Source organism: Diceros bicornis, chromosome 35, assembly GCF_020826845.1.
Source record: "Diceros bicornis minor isolate mBicDic1 chromosome 35, mDicBic1.mat.cur, whole genome shotgun sequence".
Taxonomy (NCBI): Eukaryota; Metazoa; Chordata; class Mammalia; order Perissodactyla; family Rhinocerotidae; genus Diceros; species Diceros bicornis.
The window spans coordinates 12,330,156-12,347,237 of NC_080774.1; the positions used below are offsets into that span (position 1 = coordinate 12,330,156).

General features: G+C 51.2%; 1 protein-coding gene across 2 annotated transcripts; it reads right to left on the reverse strand.

Moving 5' to 3' along the window:
• Positions 1-2,476: 2,476 nt before the first annotated feature.
• On the reverse strand, positions 2,477-16,614 carry TBX3 (T-box transcription factor 3). 2 transcript variants are annotated; one of them, XM_058531491.1, is made up of 8 exons: positions 14,994-16,613; positions 13,089-13,356; positions 12,102-12,161; positions 11,696-11,842; positions 9,656-9,732; positions 8,382-8,539; positions 6,331-7,007; positions 2,477-4,596 (listed from the first exon to the last, which is right to left on the reverse strand). In XM_058531491.1, the coding sequence occupies exons 1-8, from the start codon at positions 15,380-15,382 to the stop codon at positions 4,135-4,137; spliced, it is 2,238 nt and encodes a 745-aa protein (XP_058387474.1). In that variant the 5' UTR covers positions 15,383-16,613; the 3' UTR covers positions 2,477-4,134. The 2 variants fall into 2 exon arrangements, with proteins under 2 accessions (XP_058387474.1, XP_058387475.1); XM_058531492.1 differs by lacking the exon at positions 12,102-12,161 and having other exon boundaries at positions 14,994-16,614.
• Positions 16,615-17,082: the final 468 nt, after the last annotated feature.

The following is a 17,082-nucleotide window of genomic DNA, read 5'->3' on the forward strand; positions in this document are numbered from 1 at the left end:
CTACAAATCACGAAGTCGCTCGGCCCTGCAGGCTGCGGTAGCTGACCCCAGCCGGGGCCCTTATGGACTGCTGCTCCCGCGAGCCGCGGCCTTTGTCCTTGTAGACGCGGCCGGTGTAAAAACTGAAAAATCCCAGAGTTGTAAAGTGAGAAAGAGAAAGAGATCCAGGCGCAAGGAAGATGCACCCGGGTAGAATTCTGAGTTGTGTATATCGGGGAGGGCGGGATCCTTTCTCCCTCTGTCTCTCCATCATGAACTCAGGTTATCCCCTGCCTGGCAGGGTCGGGGGAACTGCTACGGGGAGTTTCTACGTGGAACAGCAAGGCACTTGGCGAGAAAATTACGAGAGGGTCGCCCCTCACTGAATTTCCTTAGGCTCTTTGGAAACCCAGAGGCGGGAAGGACTGTTTTTCTCATCTGAGGCCCAAACAGGAGTGAAAGTGATATCCAGGAAAGAGACGACGGCTGCTTCTTCCGATCTTGGGGGGATAGAGGGCGGGAGGAGGAAGGGAGAGTAGGCTGGGGTGGCGAGGAGGAGAGGGGGCAAATGTGAAGCGCCCAAGTTCCGGAACCCGGGAGGCACTGGGGTGCCGAGCAAGCGGCGGCGACCAGGGCGCACTCGTGGGCCAGACAGATAGGTGGCACTCGAAGCCCGGAAAAAAGGCGAAGGCGCCGGCCCCGAGTGGCCTCTGCGGCGGCCGCCGCCACCATAAAGCCCGCGGCGAGATTGCGACCGGCGCCAGGTGAGTAATAGGCTACGAAATCCAGAGAGATTGCGAGCGGTTCACCCCCCGTCCATCAGCGCCACAAGAGTTACTCATTAACATCACTATATACAAATAAGATACACAGGAGATTAAAAAAAAAAAAAACGGCAAGCTATGGGAGAGACTGGACACACGTCTGAGCACTGTCCGAGAATTTGGGGGTGGGTGGGGTGAGGAGGAGGTGAGCAAATCTGGACTGAGAGAGAAAAGCATTCCTTCCTTCTTTGAGGCCGAGGCTGTTTTCTCTCCCACTCGGGAGAGCGCCTCTGGGCACACACAGCCGACTACCACCTTCCAGGGGCGCAGGCACCGCGCGGAATCGTTGGGCCAAGAATCGGCCCCAGTGGGCAGCAGCTACTGCGCGTAGGGCGCGCGCCCTGGAAATCTCTGGGCCCTCGGGGGAGCCAGCGCCCCAAAAGTCCCCAGGTCCTCCAAGCCCCCTCTCTGACCCTGGTTGTTTTCCTTCCCACCCCGGGAGACAGCGCAGGAGAGGCTATGGTTCTCCCCACGCGCCTGGCTGGAGATAGAAGGGGCTTTGCCCCCCTCTCCAAAAGGTCTCGACCTCAATCCCCTTCCAAGTACAGGATTGGGGGGGGGCTCTCCCAAGCCGGCCATTCAAGAGGCCCGAAGGTGACAGGGACTTGGGGCCGGGCTGGCGGGCTCCAGGGAAGGGGGAGGGAGGCAGCCGCCAGGCAGGCTCCGGCTGGGTGCTCACGTCATGGCCCCCAGGGCAAGAAAAGGCCTAGAGAATCTTCCTGTACCCCCCCCCGTCCCCCCCTCCACACACACACACAAACGCACACCTCTGAGGCTAGGCTGGGGGTGGGGAGGCGAGGAGACCGAAAGACTGTCATGGCCTCTCCATTTTTTATTGAATGTTTCAAAGATAAATTGAACTTCAAAAGGCAACTCCCCAAACAGCCTGGAGGCTGGTTGGAAGGGAGACCTGGAGGAGGGTGTCGGCCTCCTGGGTGACTTTTCCCTTGGAGGGGGTCAAATATGTGCCCCGGAATTACCTATCCCTTGCGGGGAAAGCTTTCCTCCTCTCCCGCGTGCCACAGCTCAGTTTGCGCGGAGCTGGCCGCACTTCGCACGCACAACTAGGGATGGGGCCTCGTCGGGGTGACTTGGGTCAGCCTTGTCCAATCTGAGACACCAGGGACCGCAGGGGGACCTTCAGTTTCGTCCTCTTCTCCTACAACCTGGAGAGTGGCTGCCTTGCCAAGCCGGGTCTGGTCGCCAGGAAAGTCCGCTGGCTTTTTTTGCACACTGGTGCAAGGAGATATTTTTCACTTGAATTTCCCAGATCGACGCGAAAAGGAAGAGCGAGCCTAAAACGAAAACGTTCGCCGTCCTCGAGCGTATTTTTGGACGGATTCGTGTGGGAAATACTGACTTAGGGAGCGGAGCACTCTTTTTCCATTAAAACTTAAGTATCTGAACTTGCCATTCTATCCAATTCTAATCAGCCCCCGCTCCGTCTCTCGTTTTGCTCCCTAATTTAAAGGAAAAGTAATTTCAGATTGAAGCGGCTCCCTTTGCCCGAGTAAGGGACTTTTGTTTTTAGCTTTGTAACTTGAGTGACATCTCATTTTGGTTCAGTGGGGGCGGTCTTAATGACTTAAAGGCGAAGGGAAGGGGACAGAGGAAGCAAGACTCTCCACTTTCAGGAAAGTTCCCTAAAGAAAGCACTTAACACGAGGCCCAAAGACATTTCAATAAAAATTTATTGAAATTTCAATGATGTTTTAAAGAGAGGGGGAAAAAATACAGAAAAACCGAAGAACTCATCAACAATTATAACACAAAATATACCTTCATGAATTTTTGAATTTAAACCATCTCTCAGCACCTGACTTTTGAACTGTGAATATCTCTCTATAGGCACCAATTCAAAACACCATGAATATTGAAGACAATAGTCAATTCCACTTCACTTTGAAGAAATCAGAGACTAGCAAATGCAAATACAAAAGAAAAATTAGAAAGTCAAACCACAGCCTCTGCAGTCCCCTCCCCCCACCCCCCAAGCAATCTCAGAACCACTCTTAGGGTGTTATATTTTAAGGAATTTAAGGTGGGGCTGGGAAGTGGAACCATCTCGCCAATTTTGGGTAAAATCTGCAATAGCACTTTCCCCCACTCTTAGACATCAAAAAAGAAAAAAATATTTTTTTTGCAGACAACTCTTTTGAAAGGGTGTTGGTGTTGGTGCAGAAAGTGTTTTCTCGTTTTAAAAGCGATCCTGTGACCTTGAAATAAAACTGACTAAAGAAAAACGAGAACGCAAAACCTGACAGCTGCGATCCTATTTACAAAGAGCTATGTACAATGTCAATAAATTAAAGTTTAATTTTCCGAGCATTCATATTTCACCTATTTACAAGAGTTATCAAATAATTACATAAATACTTTGTCTAATAGTCTCGCTTCTTCTTTATTATTTTTTTTAAAACCTTGTTATTGCATATACGTACAGGAAAGAGAAAGAACTGGCAAAGAGGGACATGAAACCTGCTACAGAGCTTAGATAAAATAAATTCATTTTTTGTGTTTCCCCCACTCCTTCCCTTTAAATCCTCGCCCTTGGGGTTGCCGATGCGAGGGGAGAGAATGTGAGGGTAGACAATCCAGGAAAGGGTATGGGGTCATGTTCTTTTCTCTCTAAAAGCAAGCATTCAAAATAAAAACCACGAATACATTACTGTGGAGCATGCAAGAGACCTATAGCGGCTCTTAAAACATCACAAGAATATTAAAAAGACACAGATTTCCTTAATAGAGACTAAACAAGGATGGCAGCCTCCCTCCCCCGAACACTGCTGCTCGGTAATTTATTTAGAACTGATACAGGCAAGTCACTAGAAGGTTTTAATCTTCACAAACAGAATCATGTTAATGTATTCATTTGTCCCCCGGTATTTTTTTTTAAATTTTGTTTTTGTTTCCACTTGACACGGTGAAGGAGAAAATATATAAATCTGCGCTGGGGTGGGGGGTGCGGGGGAGCCTTTCCACACCTCCCCTTCTGGTGGGCCTGGCTAGGTTTTTCTTTCTTCTAGCCACAGCTCTGAGACCAGCCTCCCTGGAGGTGCTCTGGACATAAATGCTTTAACTCCCACCCCCAAGAGCTCAATGCAACAGACGGTTCTGAGCCCCAGAATTGGAGCCAGATCCCGGATATATAAACCACGCCAAGAAGACAGGGCCTGTTTCTAGCACATTCTCTCGAGGGAGTCCGGCACCCCGTCCCAGACAGGACCCCACAAAGAAGGGCTGCACCGCCCACCGCACGCCGTGGTTTATCTTACATCCAACAAAGTGCACTGCAGACTGGACTGGAATGAAGAGACTTTTGGGGGAGGGGTTACGGGGAGGCGCTGCGGGACCGGTCCGGCTTGGCTTCCAAGCCACTGACCAAGCGCTGGATGCTCTGCAGTTCGCTGGTGGCCGCCTCCTTCTCCGGGCAGAGTTTGGGCGACAAGGACACGGAGCTGGAGGAGAGCGTGGAGGAGCGGCTGTTGAGTTCCGAGCCCGAGTCCACGGCCACCGAGGCCGGGCTGGCGGCCAGGGCGGCGGCTTTGCCGTCCAGGGGCCCCGCGGCCGCCGCCATGGAGGGCAGGGCGGTGCTGAGCAGGCTGCTGCTGTCCGGGACCGGCACGGGGATGGAGTAGGGGCTGTAGCGCAGGCGCGGGCGCATGGTGTTCAGGTTGAGGAAGGGGTGGCGGTGCACGGAGCTGGAGGCCGCCGCGGAGGAGGCGGCCGCCGCCGCGGCCATGTACGTGTAGGGGTAGGGGAACAGGCTTCCGAAAGGCGACATGGCCAGGCCCTGGGGAAGGAAGAGAAAGGCAGGCAGCGAGTCAGCCGAGGAGGGGCTGAGCGTGGAGAGGAGCCCACCTCCTCTATCCTGCCCCCCCTCAACCTGGGGCAAGTCACTAATCTCTCTTGCGGGCGGGGTGGGGGTGGGGGATGGAGAAGGACACTCAGACTTCTTTCTCTAGGTCCAAATCTTACCTGTCACCCTAGACCAGGGTACTTCACTGCCCCAGCGTTCTTATATGAAAGAACCAGGGAAATAGTAAATAATTCATATACTGATTGGGGACTTGGTGGCTATTAAATGAGCTAATGCCTGCAATATGCGACACAGGGCGCCTGGCCAATGGGACTGTCAGAAATTCTCCCATCGGGATCAGTTGCTGCACCTGTTAAATGGGCTATGGAGACAGCCTACCCCACAAAGGTAGCTGGGTGAAAACCAGAGGGTCTACATTATTGGGCATACATTTCTTTCATTCTTGTTTCCACCCTCCCACTCCAATCCTGCAAGTTTCTCAAATGAAAAAAATCCAGGGAAGATCTTAAGCAAAAGGAAATTGGCCTGGGGGATAGGTGGGGGTGGAGGGGAGGGGGAAGAAGGGGGTTGCTATAAACAGAGACAAAAACGTCACCTAGCCTGATATGCTGGTGTTACAGGTGGAGAAACTGAGGTAGGCACAGGGGCGCAGGAAGTCACTCAGCTAGCAAGTGGCAGAACAGGATTTAAAATCCAGGGACCCTGGCCTGGGCCACTTCTCTCTCGTCCCCTGCCTTGCGTGCCATTAGTATTTGTTTGCCAGGGAGCCCCTCGCCCACCTATCACCTGCCTACCTATGCTGGGGTCTCCGGGAGGGGCTGGCAGAGGAGACAGGCAGGATTGAGAAAGGACAGGCGCCAATGCTTTCTCAGTTCCCTCTTCCTCCCAAAGGGGGAGGCCAGTCCTGCCTCTTGGCTCAGGGAAGGGAGACGAATGTGCTCAGACAAAACATCAGGCAAGAGCGTGCAGAACACCCTCTAGAACCTTCTCAGTGGGTTCAGAGCATTTCCAGCGGCCTGAGACTTCTCCCCAGCCGCCCTGTGCCCCAGCACAGCTGTCTGAACCATACACAGGCCGCCAGGGCCTGCCACAGTTCCAGCCTGTCCCTCTCTTCTGACATTTCTCACGCGTGCACAGACCATTAACCCTTTGGAGAACAGGCTGGCCTGCCTGGGGTGGGGGGAGGGGAGAAGCTTCAAATCCAGAGGAAAGGCTGCAAGACTCAAGACACAGTTCCCACCCAGGGAGTCACTTCCTCTCCTGGGCCCTCAGTCTCCCCCTTGTCTAAGTCCTGGGGAAGGGTTGGCCATGAGATATTTCAGCTCTGAAGCTAAAATCATAGACGCAGGAAAGGGCCCTGGAGTCGGAGGGCCTGGGGTGGAGTCTCTGCTCCACCACTTACCGGCTGTGTGACCTTGGATAAGTTACTCAACATCCCGGGGCCTCTGCCCCTTCATCTACAAAGTGGAGGTGATAACAGTACCACAGAAGTCAGAACAGATCAAGTCCTTAGAAGAGAGCCTGTATCAGTATTACCACCTACCTACTCTGCTAAAAACAGCCTTAAACTTAAGGGAAAGAAATTATTATTATTTCAAGCTACTAGGGGAGGGGGACTGGGTGAGGGTCTGGTATCAAAGGGCGGAGAAACGAGGAGGAGTGGTGGGAGGAGGGGCTGCAGAGGAGGCAGGGGAAGAGGATACATACCTGAGAGGCCAGGACGTGCTGCTGGAGGTGAAAGGGCAGGGTGGCCGCCGACGCGCCCGACAGTCCCTGCGCCGCGGCGGCCGAGGCCATGGCCGTGGAGTCCAGGCCCGAGACGCCGGTGGAGGCCCCGGACACGGTGGCCAGCAAGGGCCCCATGCCGGCGGCCATGCTGGAGAAGGCGCCCCCCATGGCGAACTGGCCGGGGTGCAGGAAGAGCGGGTGCCCGTTGAAGAACTGCTGGCCGGCCAGGCCGGGGGCGAAGCCGAGGCCGGGCAGGGGGCCCTGGCCCAGGTGCGCGGCGGCCGCGTCCGTCTGCACGCTGAGCGGCGCGAAGGCCTCCTTGGCGGGCAGCGCGCGCGCCTCCTCGGCCTTGGACGTGGCCGCGGCCTCGCGGCCCGGGCTGCGGCGCTCCTCGGCGCCCAGGCCGCGCGTGCTGGACGAGATGGTGGCCGGGCTGTGGCGCGAGTCGGGCGACGCCTTGCCCAGCCGCCCGCTGTCCCGGGGCCGGCCGCCGGGCTCGGCCGCGAAGAGGTGCGCCTTGACCGCGGGGCTGCCCTTGTCGCGGCTCGGCTCCTCCGACGTGGTGGTGGAGATCTTGGCCGCGTCGCAGGCCTCGGGGCCGTGCTCCTCCTTGCTCTCGGCCTCGGCGTCGCTCTCCCCCTCGCTGGGACACAGATCTACCGCAGGCGGGGAACAGAAGCCAGGCGGAAGGGCGTTAGCTTCAGTCTGGGCCGGTGGAATTCCAGTTCCCCGGTGTCAATCCCAGCTCGGCCACTGACTAGCTGTGTAACCCCTGGCAAGCCCCTTAACCTCTCTGTGCCTCAGTTTTCTCATCTGCAAAATGGGAGCGAAGATACCTCACCAACTTTGCTGGAGGGATTCAATAAAATAATGAATTTAAAGTGTTTAGATAAGGGCTGAATCCCTTCCCCACCCCTCCCCCCAAACGGTAACTTTTTGTTACAATGAATTTTACTATTTTTCGCAAACATCCATTGAGCTCCTACTGTGTCAGACGAAGCCTTTACTCGCCTTTTCCCATTCGGTGGCAAATTTGCTTTTTTAAAGTAAAAACTAATTAACACTGAAACTCACTGCGGGAACACCTTACAGTCACTACCAGTCTTTGTTCAGTGAGTGATGGAGATCAGCACTTTCCAGATTTGTTTGGAAAGAATTCTGACATCTGAATTGGCGGTGGCAGAAATGAACACCCCTCCCCCAGCACACACTCCCAGCTGAGCCCTCTCTGTGCCTGTCCCGCAGCCAGAGATGGGCTATGGGCAGCCCACTCAGGGCCCCAAGACAATCGCAGATTCACTTTTGCTTTCCCTACCACACCCTCTGTGGGTGTCCTACCAGAAAAAAGGAAAAAGGAATCCCATTTTATGTTTAAAGCTTAAATGGATTGACGACATAAAGGACTTTCATTTTATTTCACTTAAAGAACAGGTTTCTTCCCGTTCAGAGAGAGTGTGTCTTTCCAAATAAATAGTTCTTGCTCTTTAAACACAGGAAACTGGGGATTTGAACCATCTCCTCCCCTCGCACACCCCTACCCTCCCCAACTCAGATCCCCAGAGCTCCATCTCCTATCACAGGTCTAATTGTTGCTCTATTGCTGGATGTTTTCTCAGCCACCGTCCCTGCTCCAGGTGGCAGAGAATCCCTGGCCTCATTTTAACTAGAGTTCAAAGATGGCAAGGAGTCAGCAGTTGCTTGTTGGAGAGAATGGAGGGAGGGAGAGAGAGAGAAATGCACCAGGCAGCTTTGCAAAGCTACCCCCACCAAGAGGGAATATACAAACAGACATTCCCCCTCCTCCCAGCCAAATCAAGGTTTGGGGTAAGGGATCCTGAGTTCTCCTTTATGCTAGCTGAGGGAGGAAGACACACCTGATCACCCTTTTTGAACTTTGGCTTCTGTTTACGCACTTCTAGGAGGGTCTGCAGCTTTTGAAGGGCAAGTTCCCTGGTGGGTGCCCTCGCCCCCAACTCTTCCAGGCCTCCAAGACTGGGAGTGGAGAAATCAGAGGTGAGCAGCAGGCTTACCTTTGAGGTTCGATGTCCCTACAGTGGAGACAGCTGGAGATGAGGACTGCGCGAAGCAGTTGAAGGCTGCCTGTTCGCTGGAGGACTCGTCAGAGGTGCCGTTCTCCTTTCTGTGTCTGTCATCGAACACCCTCATGGACTGCAGGGTGAGCTGTTTTCTGTGGCAGAAGCCCACACCCAGCGTTACAGAACGGAACATACATTTCCCTCCTTTGTTTGCCTCGCCCTCTCCAAAGAGGCAGACCCGCACCTCACCCTGTCTACCGCCCATGGACAACACTAATTCTCTGAAATCTGCTTGCCCCCAGGGCAGCCACACAGACCCAAGCATTGTTCTAGACCCTCTAACTGGGCTGAAGAGTATGGCACAGGGCGGGAGGGGGGACGGAAGAAGGCCCCGGTTGCATTTATTCAAGATCAGGGTTTGATTAGGGAAATGGCACTGGCTTGGGCTGTGAAATCTTGTTTCAAAGCAAAAAGCAAGAGGAGAGGTTGGAGCTGGCCAGAGACAGCTGAACAGCCGGCCTTACAGGGGGAGGGGACCTGGAGACCCCAACTGGTGGATGAAAACAGCGTATAGCTCCTGACTTGTTGTTAAGGTTGGGAGGAAGGGGCTATTTCATGGTGCACTTTCCTAAAATCGTTTCACCAACACATTAATGGGAGTAAAAAATCTACTTAGATGTTAGAAATTATTTTTTAATGCCCCCCCTCCCCAAGGGGATCGGTTAAAAATTTGGGCTGATTTTCTGGATGTTAGAAATTCTTTGAAAGTGAGGGAGGGAGGGGAGAGCTTCTTTCCTATACTATCCAGCTGTCTGCTTAATGCAAAATGATACATATACTCCTGAATGAGGGAGCCATAGATGTCTCAAGGGGCCTCAGTTCTGTCTGATGGTATTTGCAAGATGAGGTTGCAAAAATTCCAGAGCATTTTGTGAATGGTTTAGTCCTTTCCTGGGACCTGCCCAGGATGAACTTAAATTAATTAGGAATTAATAGGCATCTGTATATAATCTGTTCTCCCCGATGCTTTTCTTCCCGAGACAAATATGGTGTGGCCTCATTAATTTCCTTTAAGGTACCATGTAGGAGGAAGAAGTACAGTGTAGGGATATTGGCGAGCATGTGGTGGAGGGGGAGTAAATTATTTTCCACTCCCCCCCCTTCTCAATATAAGTGCCTGCATTTTACTTTTAACAGTTGAGACTTGGGACCTAGAAAAGTGATTTTCTAAATTATTTGAGAAATAAATAACAACTGTCTCCGCTCACCTTTTTTCTCTCCTGCCATTCCCAGTGTCCCGGAAACCTTTTGCAAAAGGGTTGTTGTCTATTTTTAACTGAGTTATCTGGAGGAGAAGACACAAGCAAGAGAGAGACATTGGCCTCATTTTCCAGAATGTGTGGGGGTGTTTCACCCAACTCGACAATCTTCTAGAAATTTGACTGCCAACAGAAGTCATTCGGATATGCCAAGTTAAAGAGAAAGGGAGATGGGACAATAGCAGAAGTTTGGGGGGTTGGTTTTTCTCTCAGACCATCCCATGTCTTCCTTCTCCCATAGGAGGCCCAAACCAGGAGTTCCAGGCTGAAATTATCCCGCCTAAGAAATGCCTCATTCTTTTCTTTGGGCAGCTGACAGTTTAGGCTTAGAAATGGCAAAGTTGTCAAAGTTGTCAAAAGGGACAACCTGTAGATCTTAAAATTATCCTTTCATTTTGATTTTTTAATACAGTGCAATTAATCATAAAATATATTATGGCATATTTGCTGCCCCCAAACACACACACACACACACACACACACACACACACACAGCATACACTCCAACCTTTTCTGTGAATCTAATAAAATGATTTATGGGGTTTCACTACCCTTGTGCCAGACTGGGTTTCATTTTTTGTTGGGTGGGGAGGGGGGTGTTTGAGGAATTACAATATTGACAATTACAGATTTAAAAGGACTGAATGACCACTGGAAACATTTGTTTTCATTTATATGCTCTGCCACTGCCATTAGGTAGAGAAGGCCCATGCCCTCTTTGTCTGATCAAACATGCTACATTTTATTATTACATTAACAATTTAGAGTCACAGGATTCTGGGTCTAGAGGGAGCATACATTTTGCACGCTGGGGAAAAATGCCATAGCACGTCATCTTTCAAATTCCTTCCCTTTGGGGGGAAGATGATATATACAGAGTTCCCTAGAGGTAGAAAAAAGACCCTTTGGTGGGATTCTTGTTCTTAGAATAAATTCCTGTGTGCAAGATTGCAGGGAAAGGTGGTCGTGATGTCTTAGTCCCCAGACCAAGGAAATATACCTGGAACACCCCCATCAGGGGGCCACAGGGGACCCACCCATAGTGACAGCAAATTCAAAATGCAAGTTGTTGCCCCATGAGCTGGACTCTTCCCTGAAGTCCTGGGTTCAGAAGTTGAAGAGTAGGAGTCCTCAGTTGCCCCCTGGATACCCCCATTACTGCCTGCCAACAGCCAAGCTGGGGACTGGAGAATCTGCAGCAAGAGTCACTTTCCCTGTAAGTCTCTGTGCACATGCTCATGACCTTCAGGCCACCATAACTTTACATACCAGGTGCTGCCTGATCTTCCATTTGGGTATATTCCTAATCCCCAGCTTCAGGCCCCAGGGAGAAAAAAATCTTCATATGAAGTGGTGACTTTGGTCACCTCATCTCAAAAGCCTCAGACAACTCGATTAGCGTGACCTGTGATCAGAGAAGGTTTTCCCAACCACACACACACACACACAGACACACACACACCATAAAAAACACAGCAGCATAAAAGGTAATAAAAACCAGACCAGCTACTCAGGATTTCTGGCTTGGAGAGACAAGCTGGTCTCCAGTGGGATCCTCCTCCCAGGATCCTGAATGGTTTCTGCCTTAAATTTTTAGCTGGTTCTTTCGAACCTGGTTTCTTGATCCTTCTTCCTGAAGAGGAAGAGGATAAACTTTGAAACAAACAGAAGAAAGCCCAGAGTGGGGGTTGGGGTGGGGCTGGTAGCATCAGCAACAGGGGTTACAGGAGCTTCTCACTGGCAAAGTTAGTTTGGCATTTTTGGACTCAACATTGGATTCCCAGCTGGTCGAGTTTTTTGGTTTTTTTCTCCTGCCTCTGCGAGGTGCCAGCGCCCCTTTTCCCCAAAGCTCCACTAAAGGTCACATTAGAAAAGAAAATTCAGACACAGACTCTCATTCCAATTCTCTTGTAACTTCTCATCTTCACCCAAAGCAGCTTAAAGGGAAGGAAAACCATCACCACGAAAAAGGAAAGTGCCTTTGGTTACCTTATCGTTTTGGTATGCTGTCACAGCGATGAATTCGGTTTCGGGGAACAAGTATGTCCGAAACGTACTATAAGGAAGTTTCAAGATGTCATTGGCCCTTACAATGTGGAACCGGGGCTGGTATTTGTGCATGGAGTTCAATATAGTCTGCAGGGGCAGGGAGGGGAGACACACATCAAAAAAGGATTCAGCAGGACAAAGGGATCTTAGGACCCCTGCCAGGCTGACATCTACCCCACCGAAGGGTACCAGGCTTGTACCGAGCCCACCTCCTCGGAGTACCTCTTTGGGTACATTCCGCTCCACAGATGTTATCTTCTGGAGAATCCAAATTGCTCCTCAATTTCCAAAGGGTCCCCCCACCCTCACCATCTAAGGTTCATTCGTACCTTGAACCCTAGCCTACCTGAGTACCAAAACTATAATTCCCCTGCCACGTTGCGTGATCACTTGGAAAGGCCAAAGTCTTAAAAGATAGAGAAAAACATGCATTTTAATTTACAAAATGATTCAGTCCTTTAAGCGCCCACTAATTGATGAGCCCAATCCACTTAAAGCCTTGAAAGGCTGAACTCTAGAGAGGAATATTTATGCCTTAATCAAATCAAGGGCTTCAAATGCAATTCCTGCCCGCTGAATATATTTCCGCGCCATTCACGTCTTCCTGGGCCTAATCTCTCTGCCTATTCCTCGCTTATCACTCTGTTTATTTTATTGAAATGTTGAGGAGGGGTGGGGGCAGGGGGCAAAAGGTCTTTTGCTTCACTTTTACAAGCAGTCCAAGTCTTCTGAAAGTTTCTAAGTATTCTCTCCCTTACTCCATAGATACACTCCCTACACACACACGATTTTTATACCGGAGTTCTAAATCTCATTTCTAGTAAACATGACTTTCACCTAAGCTCGATCCTTTTTTAGTAAAAGAAAACAAAAAATATTTCAAAAGATATCTTCACACCCTTTCACCAACTGGGTCAAGGTTTCGAACCTTAAAACTGTCCCAAGAAATAATATGGCTGGTTTCAAAACAGAAGTATGTTCTCTTAAAACAAACCCTTTATGAACACATAACTTGAACGTTTATTTTATATCTTAACGATGGGTTTCTAGCTTCACTGTCAGGTCAGGCGTTTACTAAGATCTGGAATTGACTTAGAACAGGAGGCGGTGAGTTTTCTTGCCCTCCTGTCTTTTAGAACGCCAGGCCTTCCATTATCCGAAAAGAAACACCCCAGAATCCTCTCTCCCGCTCTGCTGCAGATCAAACAAGTTTGCTACGCTTAAGGACAGAGACGTCTGAGCAGAAACTCACAATTTTACATGGAATGGGGAAGCACTGCCTTTGCAAGAGTGAAAAAAGAGAAAATTTTACAGAAGGAGCAGTGAAACTTACAAATCCGTGTTTGTCCGAAATGTTGTTGGTGAGTTTCAGTTTGTGGAAAGTGACCACTTTGGACATCCACTGTTCCCCGGTAGCCGGGCTGTCCGGGTGAATATACATTCTCTTTGGCATTTCTGGGTCTGCCTTACCCGCCACCATCCACCGAGAATTGTGAAATTTATATCGACAGTCATCAGCAGCTATAATGTCCATCAACAAAATATATTTGGCCTTTTTATCCAGCCCAGAACATCTTACTTTAAATGGAGGAAACATTCGCCTACAATAGGAGAGAAGAGAAAAGAAAAAAGAAAAAGAAATCACTCAGAATCTTGTGTCTGATTCTCTATTTATCCTACAATATTTAAATCAAATTTAAAACTTCCTATAGTGATTGATGAGTTTATATGTTTCAGAGTAGGGCGACTGGGTACAAAATCCTTTTCTTCCACAACAGAAGGATTAAATATGCTCAATTTCTTTATCTTTCAGTGTCCCAAGAATCAAAACAAGGGCGTGATGACAGTACCTTTCTCTACGTCGTCTAATAATTTCTTTATAATTTTTTCTCCTGTATGATTTTATAGATTGCCCCCTTTATAGAGAAATTCTTGCTATACCTTTTCCTGTGGGTGTCTAGTTCTAAAGAGCTTGGGGTAGGATTTTAGTCTAGTGCGGTGGTGAGTCAAGGCTAGAATTTTCCACCTCTCATTAATGAGAAAATGTGAAACTTATCAAGGAAATAAACATCAAGATGCATCCCTCCCTGCTGTGAAATAGCAATCCTGCTGCTCCAGAAATGAAACTGGACTTCGGTGAGTTCTCAAAACGAATTTTGTACATCCGGGTGGATTAGCAGGCCTGATAACCAATCTGCATAGCTCACTGCTAACCACATTCCCCCTAATGCTCAGGCCAGTCCAGAGTTGCAAGATCGTGCCACCAAATTGCTGTTTATTTCCCAGAAGTATGGCCATTCTGTGCTCTTGACTTAAAAGGAAGCACTTTGCTGTGAAACTGACTAAATGTCTTCTGGGTTTGAGGATTTTATGCCCAACTTTGGCCTCATTTGTCTTGGAAAGACACAGAAAGCTGAAGCGATCAAGAGAGGGATTTTATTCTTTCAACTTTATGCCTTGATAGACTTCAATGCCATTAAAAAAAATCAGTGATTTTAAGTGATAGGCAAGTTTCAGCCAGTCAAGGTCCTCCAAACATAATGTAAAATATGGTTGATAATATTCACACATAAAAAAAAAGCAGTGTGTGTATCCCCACTGGCTCCTTGGGTCTGTAAACATAATCTTCATTATCTAAACCTGCCCGCTGTACTCTTCCCCCAGATTATAGGCACGGGAAGCGGTGTGGAGAAACGTACGCAAATGCCCTTCCATTTCTCTCTGACCCTGGCAGGGGCAGACTCCGGCCCCCTCCAGACCCAGAGGCTAGGCTGGAGGGCAGAAAGGGCAAGAGACCGGTTGTCAGGCCTCCCACTACCACACAAACAAAAAGAGCTTTAAGTTTTTCTCTCTGAGAACCAAATGAAACAGACAAAAGCAGCACACCAACAAAGACCTAAGGATGTTCTAGAAAGCTTTCAACAGTGAACTTCCTGCAGTGGAGTGGTTTTCTTTCTTCCTGCAGAGATGTCTGTGCTCCACTGAGAAATTCTAACTATCCTGTAGGAAACCCAGCATGCAGACCTAGGTAGGAAAAACTGCCGGCTGCAGGCGCCCAGGTAAGCTGAAATTCCCTGCCACAGGGGCCGGGCTGGGGAGACTCTGTACACTGTTCCAGGGGAGCTAAGTTTTCCTCCAAACCGAAATCACTGGCAAACCGACTGTTCTGGGAGGAGAGAGATAAAAGGAGGGAAAAAACCTCCAGGAGCTTGGGGGAGGGGGCGCGCGGCTTGCTTACCTTCCCGACTTGGTAATGACCATCTCGGTGCCCCTCTTATGGAACTGATCCCAAAGTTCTTTGGCCTCGAGGTGCACCTTGGGGTCATCCTCCACCTCTTCTTCGGGCTCCATGGTCTTCAGAGGCCTCAAATGCGCCTGGGGGCCCAGGGACGAGAAGGGGATGCCGGTCTCGGCCGCCCCCACCAATTGATCCATGATCGGCTTGGCCAGGGCGCCGGGCAGCGAGAGCGCCGCCGCGCCGTTGGGAGGCAGCGTCAGCGCGGGGAAGAAGGGCGGCTGGTGACCCAGCACCGCGCTCATGGCGAAGTCCGGCGCCCGGTGAGGTAGGAACGGATGGTAGGCCATGCTTGTCCCAGGAATGACCGGATCTCTCATGGAGAGACTCATCCACTGCAGGCGGGGCGCTGGGCTCCAGCCGGGGACAAGTCGGCAACTGCTGTTTTGTTTTTGTTTTTAACAGCAGCACATAGTTTAAAAAAAAAAAAAAAGCAAAAAAAAATAAAAAGCAGAAAAGAAAAAAAAAATCACAACTAAAGCACCTCAAGGGACAGGGCAAAGTGTTCTTTGGGGAGGGGAATGCCGCTTTTAAAGAGGGCAAGGCGAGAAATCAGGAGACATAGTCGCTTGGGTGACTGCCCTTGTGCCTTGCGTGTTTAAAAAGCCGCTCCTGGAAGTCGGTTTCAGAGGCGAAGGGAGCGCACAGGGTCTCCACTCGCGCCCGAGCCCTGCCGCTTAGCTCGAAATAGACACTCCAGCCCTCGGTCCCGGCAATCGCTCCCCAGCCCCCAGTTCTTTGTTGCAAATGCGGACGCTTCTCCTAGGAGACTTTCCCCTCTTCTTCGCCTTCTTCCCCCGCCCCTATCTCTCCTCCTCTCCCTCTCTCGGAGGAGGCGTCTGCAGTTGCGCTAGACTCGGCTTCCACCGCGAGCGAGAGAGCGGAAAAAGTCTCTCTCCTTTAAAAAAAAAAAACAAAAAAAAAAAAACAAAAAAACCCTCTGATTTAATCCCTCTGCTACCAGCGCTATCAAAACTTGAACTGCAAACTGGCTTCCGTTCGCCCTCCTCCTCCTTCCTCTGCTCCGAGCCTCCGGAGGGTGTCTGGGTTTCAATCCGAATCTCGCCTGCTCTTCTCCCGCGCCTGTCTTCCTTGTCCTAAAACGTGAGCGAATTCGCTTCCTAAATCTGCGTCCAGACGCGCAGGGCAGGGAGGATTTAGGGGGGAAAAATGGAAAGGAGAGAGAGAGAGAGACGGAGTGGGAGAGGGAGCGCGAGGAGAGGGAGGGAGCGAGAGAAAACGAGCGAGAGCTCCTCGCCACCCTCCTCCGCCTCTAGAATTCCCCGGGCGTCTGCTCGGCGGCTCTAGAAGGTCGGGCTCTGCTGTGGGCTGCGGGGAGCCGGAGGCCTCTTGATTGGCTCTTTGACGCTTTCGGACCAATTGTGTTGCTGCATAGGCGTGGTTTTCACAGGTCGAGTGCTGGGGGATAGAGCCGAGTTATAAAAAGAAGGTGTCGGAAACTGTAACGTCGCAGCGCCGCATCGGTACTACTGCCTGTCCTGTGAATATGTCAACATGATCAGAGGGAGGGCGGGGAGCCACTGGGGAGCGCGCGCACAGAGTCGCCTCTAGGTGGCTTATCGAGAGATCGCAGCAGCCCCAGAGCTCGCTCGCTCTTGCTCTGCCCACGTCTGAAATGTCTCAGTCATCCAGCCCGGGATCGAGGGAGGAGGCTGGGCCAGGGAGGAAAGGGGAGGGAGGAGGGAGCGAGCGAGCCGGGCGAGGAAGGCGGAGAGCGCGCCGGACAGGGGCGCTCGCCTCTCGCGCGCTCGGCTCGCCTCTCCAGCCGCCGCGGCCGTTTCTCTCTCCCGCTCAGGCTCTTACTCCGACCCCGGGCGAGCCAGGCAGGCGGCCGAGCCTCCTGCGAGCTGCCATTTGGCCGCTGGGCGCCACAAAAGCCAGCAGCCGCGGAGAGGCGAGCGCCGAGACTCCCGGCTTGTGCGCTCTGCAGCCCCACGTGGAGCCAGGCTCCGCTCGGCCGCCGCTAAAGGGCTCCCGAGCTCGGGTGTCTCTCGGTGCCGGTCTCCCCGGC

Excerpts from the sequence above, each read along its gene's own strand:
- TBX3 (XM_058531491.1), bottom strand. The coding sequence starts at position 15,382 with ATGAGTCTCTCCATGAGAGATCCGGTCATTCCTGGGACAAGCATGGCC. Across the intron at positions 12,162-13,088 it reads TTTCGGACAAACACGGATTT|ACTTTGGCCTTTCCAAGTGA; the intron begins GTAAGTTTCACT and ends CTATCTTTTAAG. Across the intron at positions 9,733-11,695 it reads CAGCATACCAAAACGATAAG|ATAACTCAGTTAAAAATAGA; the intron begins GTAACCAAAGGC and ends CTTCTCCTCCAG.